Genomic DNA, 7,088 nt, shown 5'->3' on the forward strand with positions numbered 1-7,088 from the left:
CAATTTAGAAATAACAATGAATCGGTGAGTCAAGGGAATTTTTAGTGGATATGAATAAAATATGATATTTTAATCATAAATTTGACAAGACAACACGTATGCATGTATTTGCTTGTCCACTGTGAATGTAAAATTACACGCATGTACTTATGATGCCTAAAAGTAATTTCTTCTTTCATTTTTTCGAATATCTAACGTCCATATTGTAGGATTATTGTGTAATATTATCTGGGCAATTTTTCTGTTGTTGTTGTTGTTGTTGTAATTTGTATTTTATCGTTTTTGACCGAGTTAATGCCTCCAGTGGTACGTCTGCATTTTATTCACCGACAAAACATACATTCCTGACTACTTTCTCATATTGAGAGAGAGACAAAAGAAAAAAAAAATCAGGTTTCAAGTTTAAAAGATGTGACAACATGAGCGTGTTGTAACATTTCTTTTCAATGTTTGTAACTCACTAAATCAATTTAAAACTTTTAACTAGTGTTGGATAATTAAAGCATTACTATATTAAGCAAATCATTTGCAGCTGCTAAAACAGAGGAATTTAGAATTTATTTCAAAAAGAAAATGGTATAGGGTTCATATTTAGAAATGTTAGAGTGAGGAATAGTATAATGATGCATATTTTTCACATACTCATAATTGACTGATGAAATATTCATAGAGATGCAATAAATATGATTTTGACTAATTAATAATAGAAATACCTGTTATAAATTGGCTAAATCATTTTCCATTTATGTTGTCATTGAAGACCACTATCTCCTTTCCTTTGGCTTTTCTTTTGTGTTCATGGCTTTCTGGAATATGCTCAGCATTTTGTGGATGTTGAAATTCTAGCATCCAAACACATATTAAAGATTAATTTTAATTTGTTGAACTATCTCTAGCTCAACTTATAAGGACAGTGTGAAATATTTAGCGTCTTGAAATCCATCATGAGTCTATTACCTTGGTGATTAGCAGTCTCTCCATAGAAAGGTGCTTCCCAACAGGGACGCAAGGAGAGCCAATTGTTATCTTCAACATCGTGACCTATTAGTTAAATTATTAAATTTGTTTAGATAGAGATTGGCACAATATTGAGGTAAATTGGTATATTATTACGATTTTATACACGAACCATGCATGGTTTCTTGAGATGTCACAATCAAGCATGTCCTGTTCATGGTAACATTGGTAATGAAGTGCTCATTCCATTTCAATTTATAAAATATTTTTAGACAAAATTACATATACACACATATTAATAAAGTTCACTAATTACAATTTAAATATTATTTTTTTAAAATAAAATTATAAACTTTAAAAAAATACTCTTTATTATTTCATTTATAAAAGAATATAAAAAAGAGAGAATGTAATAGGACGAGTAATATTAGAGAAAAGTATTATCATTAAAATCTTATTTTTATTAAAATATTTTATAAATTGAGATAGAGGGAGTGTATATTAATAATTCAAATCAAGGTCCATGATCCTTTTGAATAGATATGATCAGGACAACTCATCCCCATTATTAATATTCGTTTAGGTAGCGGTTTCCAAGATTCTCTGAGTTATTAATCTCATCATCATCATCATCATCATCATCATCATTGCTATTGCGTCTTATATATCTTGGTTACCAATGTTGACATTAATATTCTATTTCTTATATTCTTCTGCATAAGATGCAAGGGCAACTGGAAATCCATAAAAAGGTAATAAATACGAAGTTGACAGAAATCAAAATCTAAAGACGAATACCTTGAGTGTTCCATCACTAAAATTTTCTAGAAATCATCTCTGATGATGTCTAGTTTACGCAGAGACGAACTCAGTGACAATGGAAGAAAGGAAGAAATAATTATAGCGTACGGAAATATGTGATATATAAGACCAGTCGTATTCATTTAAAAATTGGTAAAAGTTGCTGTCTATTAATGAAGCTATATATTGGGTTGAATATCGTGTACCTTGATTACCAACAATGTCCATAGCATTGGCAAATTGGATTTCAGCTGGTGTGATTATTGCGTCATTGTCATCCTGATTGATGATGCAATTTCTTTCTCTCTTTGTGCATTTAAAGGCAATTGAACTCTGGAAGTAAAATGTGTCATAAATTGAAACACTATTAACAAGAAAGTCCATTGCTATATCAAGTGTTCAACAACATAATAATAATAATAGTATATGAGCTTACCGAGGCAAACTTGTCATCCTCCATCAACATTCTTTTGTTATTAAGCGCTAGTTCTTTCTCCTTGATGCTTTGACCGAATGGTTCTGTTGAATAAGGACCACATAAGCATTGATTTGTTCCAAATTATATCAATTGGTGCTTTACAATAGATAAATAGTGGCAATAAAATCTTCTTAACGGTTAAGACTTAAGATGCTTAGTTATGTTCTTTAAATTACTGTTTTGACATACATATATTTTTAACTGAAATATTTTTTTATATGTTTCAAATGATGATACTTCCTAATTAGTTACATATATGATTTTTGTTTTGACATTGCTAAGAGAAGTTAAAATAAACAAAATCCAGCGTCCAAAGACATGCAAACAAACCAAATTCATCACAATAATATCTATGTTACAATAGATATTTGCGGTCCAACAATTCATTGAAAACTATTAAAATAAATATTAAATAAAAAATAATATTAAATGAAATATAATATATATAAGAAATAAATTTACAACATATTTGGCTAGTTGTTAATAAAATATTATAACTTATCAAATATATGTAAATTTTGGTTAAATCGGGTATTAGTAGGCTCAAAAGTATCTCTTAACATTTTCATTTGAAAATGGTCTCAAATCATATTATATAAATGCAAATGGTCCAAAAATAAAGTTGGCTTTTAATAAGGTTTAATTTTTTTAAATTTTTTAAAAATTTTTGTAGCTTTTTTATATTTTATTTTGATGACTCATCTGTTTTTTAGCTTAATTATGGCTGAACTTCAGTCTAACTATTTTAATCATGAAAACAATGTTTTTTAACTTAATTATGGCTCAAATTCAGTTTGACCTGTTTCAATCATGAAAACAATTTTTTTTATCCAAAATCTAGCCATTAAAAATTTGATTGACAATCCAACCAATTCGATCATCCGGTTTGGTCTAGCTTTTAAAATAATGGTTAATGATGTACAAAACAATAAAAGAAGTCAAAGAACATCGTAAGAATGAAAATAGGGGCTGTCTTCTTCTTCTCTTAACTTCCCCCCCCCCCCAAAAAAAGCCAGCACAATAATCAGATATAAATGAGAAATTATTCGATCAAGAATTAATCATAAAACTAGGGACAAAAGAGCATTACCTTGGTTAATTTTGATAGAATCAAATCTTTCACAAGGATCGGTAAATCGAATATCTTCCATCTTACAATGTTGTTTGATGACATAGATTCCACTTTCTCTTATTACAAGGGCATCATTCCGAGACGAACATTTTATCCCATTTTACGTGATTCCACTTACTTTTTCGGCAAGCTTGTCCCATTTTATCCCAAGATATGTGATTTTCTTTCAGATCATACACAAGTATGTGATCAACATTTGGTGCATCCCTATTCCATAACTCATTCCAATATACTTCTTTATCATTGATGCACACCGAAGTAGTCACATGACAATTATCATAAACATCGTCCATTGATTTAAAGACAAGACAAAGACAGAGAGGTGGGAAGCAATTACGAAACCAGAAGGAAATAGATGCTCCTTTGCTTCTGTGATCAAACCAGTCTGGGATGCAAGTCAACGGCACACAAAAGAATGTTTTGAAAACTATGTTGTCCGATTGTCTAATCACTGCAGCCCTAAGTAATTCCTGAGCATCAAAACAAATTAATGTTAAGGAACATATAGAAACTCAACAAAATAGTAAGACCAAAGAGAGAAATTAATAACCTCACTCAATAACAAGCTTCTGGATTCTGAACTCAATGATAAGCAATTTATTGCCTCCAAATATTCCGTCTTTGGTGGAATCCCTTCAACTTCTCTAAGATGCTTGCAATCATTTAGTATAAGGTGCCGCAAATATTGGCATTCTTTTATCCATGCGGGCAAAATTGTGAAATTATTACCCGTCAAGTCCAAATGTTTCACATTGATAAAACGAGTAAGATAAGTTCGAAGGAGCTCATCTGATATATTACATTCTTGGAGATAAATGGCGAATATGTTTGGACATAACATGGGCCAGATTTCTTCTTCTATTGCTTCATTTGGATTCGACGATAGCCACTTTCCACATCTTTTAGCATCAATCACTTCTAGTTCTGGCAACAGAAAAATACTTATTGGTAGCTCAGTCACCCCTTGGTGTCGATTAATGAATAACCTTCTAAGCCGAGTAAGGTTGCAAATCGACCAAGGCAATTTTTCTATTCCAGTCACAACCAACTGTAGATATCTTATTTTCATTTTTTCTAGTACATCTGGAAAATACGTTAGACTAGAGCAATTGTTAAGATGGAGTATTTCAAGGAATGGTAACTTGATGCAGCGTGGAAAAATCTTAAGCCGACCACAATTCTCTACATTCAAGTATTGAAGTTTTGCCAAATTTCCAACTGAATGATGAATTTCAATTAGATTCTTACAAGATTGAAGATCCAATTCCTTCAAATGTTGAAGACCAGATAGATTAGGTATATTTGTAATATATTGACAACTTCCCATATTCAGAACTCTCAAATTCTCCAACTTCTACGGTAACAAAAACTATAACCAGTATTAGAATAAGATATATATAATCAAATATATGTACATTCTAGTGAAAGAGAAATGCACGTAAGATAGGTTCTTACCTTAATTATTTCCAATGAGCTCAACCAACTAAATGACAGATCGAATATCACAAGCTTTTTTGGGCAAAAATGAAGCGGCAAACTTGAAGGTTACCCTCGCCATTTCAGCACTCTTAAGCTATTAGGAAGATATTTTGGACTTTCTGAAAACCTTGCATTTTCAAAAATAAGAATTTTGGGATTTTTCATATTATTAAAGGCTTCCCTATCTCAATTTACTTGCATGCGTTGGGCAAAGTTGTCTTGAATTATGATGCTAACTTCATTTGTGCCCTTTTAAGACAAAGATAAATGGAAATAACAAAATATTAGGTTTGTGTGTATAATTAAATAGAAAGCTTTTTGCAACATATTCAAACTCAATGACACGTTAGAAGTTTCAATGCTATGGTAAAATAACAAAAGTTTATATATCATTAAACAAAAAAGAAAAAAAAGAAAAAAAATGTCTAGTCATGATTAAAATAGATGCTGATAGGACACATCGGCATAAAAAAACATCAAAGGATACTTTTGACTCTTTGACTAATGTCAAGTCATAATACTTTCATCTTTTCTCATTTGTACTCTCTCTAGCTTTCTTAGTCATGCTATGCCATTCACTTATTCTACGGTACTATCTCCTATATATAGGGGTACGTAAACAGTGCACAGATAGACAAGTTGCACAAATAAACAAACTTTGGTCTATTGTTGTGTGCATTTTCATTAACGTGGTATTAGAGCTATCATCCCAAGATCACACTGTTCCATCTTTTCACAAACCCTCGCCACTATGAGTTCCTTTCCTCCCACTCCTCAAACTAGCTCCTGTCAACACCAATTCTTCTATTCATTCTGTTGGAATTTGCATAAAATCCATCCTTGATGAGCCATCAATGAGATGTGACATTAATCCGGTAATAATGTGTTGAAATTAATTTGAGTAATTTTTAATTGAGTTCCAAAAAGAAGTAATCCTTTATAATAATGGCAACTAGTCAAATCAATTCATTTCCTCCATATGAGTCAAATTATTATTGATTTGATTTTTTTTTTTTTGGAGATGACCTCCTCCATTATAAATAGGGAAGGTACTGGAGGTAAAACATACATAAGAACAAATAATTTTCTAGTTTGTTCTTCCCCCTTCTCTCTTCGGTGGATCTACTATGCACCATAAGTCTAAACTCTAACAGTCTAAACTTGTGTAAGTAGTCAGATAGATTTTGGTACACTCGAATCTAGTAAGATTCTAACCCGACTCCTTTTATTTAGTTTATTATTTATTTAATAATTTTTCATTGGTATTAAAGCCGCGCCATTCCCACGGCTACGGTTGTGAGTTATAGTGATATAAATTTTAAATTTTTATTTATATCAGTTATTATTCTTTACTTAAATGTGCATCATGCATCTCTTTTCTCCTCCTACCATTTGTTGATCAAGGGGTTTTCCTTACCTTGATTTAGGACTTGGTTGGCTTCTCAACATGTTTTTTCTTTTTTCGCTGCATTTGAATGTGCTCATACAAATATGCATGCTATTCTCTGGCCTTCATTCTATTTTGTTCAAAATTTATTTTTGTTTATTTTTTGGATTTGCATTTTGATTCAGATCTATGTGTATATGTGTTTTTATCACTTTTAGACTTCTCTTCTTCCTCCCTATACTCCTGTGAGTCAAAAAAAAATTTTGAAAGCATCCAAAACCTCCGTTGATGTTGTTCTTCAAAACACGTAAAGGATGATTTTTTTTTTGAAATTTTAGATTCATGATTTACTAGTTTTTGGATTTTGAAACTGGTATGATTGTGTAGAGGGTGAATAGACGATTCTAATATGACTAGAATTGCATTAAACAGAGATTAAATGAAGGAGAAAAGGGTGAAAAAAGGCAACAAACCAATGGGTCTACCGCTAGGTTGGAACAACCTGGCTGGAGGTTGAAGACAACCTCCACAACACATCATTTTGACCAATGTTTACCTGACCCATGCTGTCAAACCTAGGTTTGACCAGGTCAAAGGGTTGACTTGGTCAACGGTCAACTTAGGTCGAGTTGGTTGACCTGACCTAATCTAACATAAAAAAAATCTCACTTGCTTGGTCGATGCGTAAGGGTCACATAGGCATTTTATAGTCAATTTAAACACATGGTTGGACTTGTAGAGACGAGATAAATCCAACAAAGTGGCTCGTGTGGTGGAACTCGACCTCTATAGTGGCACATATATGTCATGCACTGGCATCAAGAGTAGGCTTCCTCCTACTTTTCATTTTATCA

General features: G+C 31.8%; 2 protein-coding genes across 2 annotated transcripts; both read right to left on the reverse strand.

Moving 5' to 3' along the window:
- Positions 1 to 732: 732 nt before the first annotated feature.
- Positions 733 to 5,072, reverse strand: LOC129302727 (uncharacterized). Its single transcript, XM_054941620.1, has 6 exons — positions 3,919 to 5,072; positions 3,327 to 3,838; positions 2,195 to 2,277; positions 1,965 to 2,091; positions 958 to 1,041; positions 733 to 842 (listed from the first exon to the last, which is right to left on the reverse strand). Exons 2-6 carry the CDS (start codon positions 3,385 to 3,387, stop codon positions 733 to 735), a joined length of 465 nt encoding a protein of 154 aa, XP_054797595.1. The 5' UTR covers positions 3,388 to 3,838; positions 3,919 to 5,072.
- LOC129302728 (protein SUPPRESSOR OF npr1-1, CONSTITUTIVE 1-like) lies at positions 3,440 to 4,926 on the reverse strand. Its single transcript, XM_054941621.1, has 3 exons — positions 4,861 to 4,926; positions 3,919 to 4,722; positions 3,440 to 3,838 (listed from the first exon to the last, which is right to left on the reverse strand). Exons 1-3 carry the CDS (start codon positions 4,924 to 4,926, stop codon positions 3,440 to 3,442), a joined length of 1,269 nt encoding a protein of 422 aa, XP_054797596.1.
- Positions 5,073 to 7,088: the final 2,016 nt, after the last annotated feature.

The sequence above is a fragment of the Prosopis cineraria genome, unplaced genomic scaffold, assembly GCF_029017545.1.
Source record: "Prosopis cineraria cultivar Desert tree isolate PC_DT_omini unplaced genomic scaffold, ASM2901754v1 PC2, whole genome shotgun sequence".
NCBI lineage: Eukaryota > Viridiplantae > Streptophyta > Magnoliopsida > Fabales > Fabaceae > Prosopis > Prosopis cineraria.

Excerpts from the sequence above, each read along its gene's own strand:
- LOC129302727 (XM_054941620.1), bottom strand. The coding sequence starts at position 3,387 with ATGGAAGATATTCGATTTACCGATCCTTGTGAAAGATTTGATTCTATC. Across the intron at positions 2,278-3,326 it reads TTCTATCAAAATTAACCAAG|AACCATTCGGTCAAAGCATC; the intron begins GTAATGCTCTTT and ends CTTATTCAACAG. Across the intron at positions 1,042-1,964 it reads GGACATTGTTGGTAATCAAG|GTCACGATGTTGAAGATAAC; the intron begins GTACACGATATT and ends TTTAACTAATAG.
- LOC129302728 (XM_054941621.1), bottom strand. The coding sequence starts at position 4,926 with ATGGCGAGGGTAACCTTCAAGTTTGCCGCTTCATTTTTGCCCAAAAAA. Across the intron at positions 4,723-4,860 it reads AAGCTTGTGATATTCGATCT|AAGTTGGAGAATTTGAGAGT; the intron begins GTCATTTAGTTG and ends TTGTTACCGTAG. Across the intron at positions 3,839-3,918 it reads GAAGCTTGTTATTGAGTGAG|GAATTACTTAGGGCTGCAGT; the intron begins GTTATTAATTTC and ends TTTGATGCTCAG.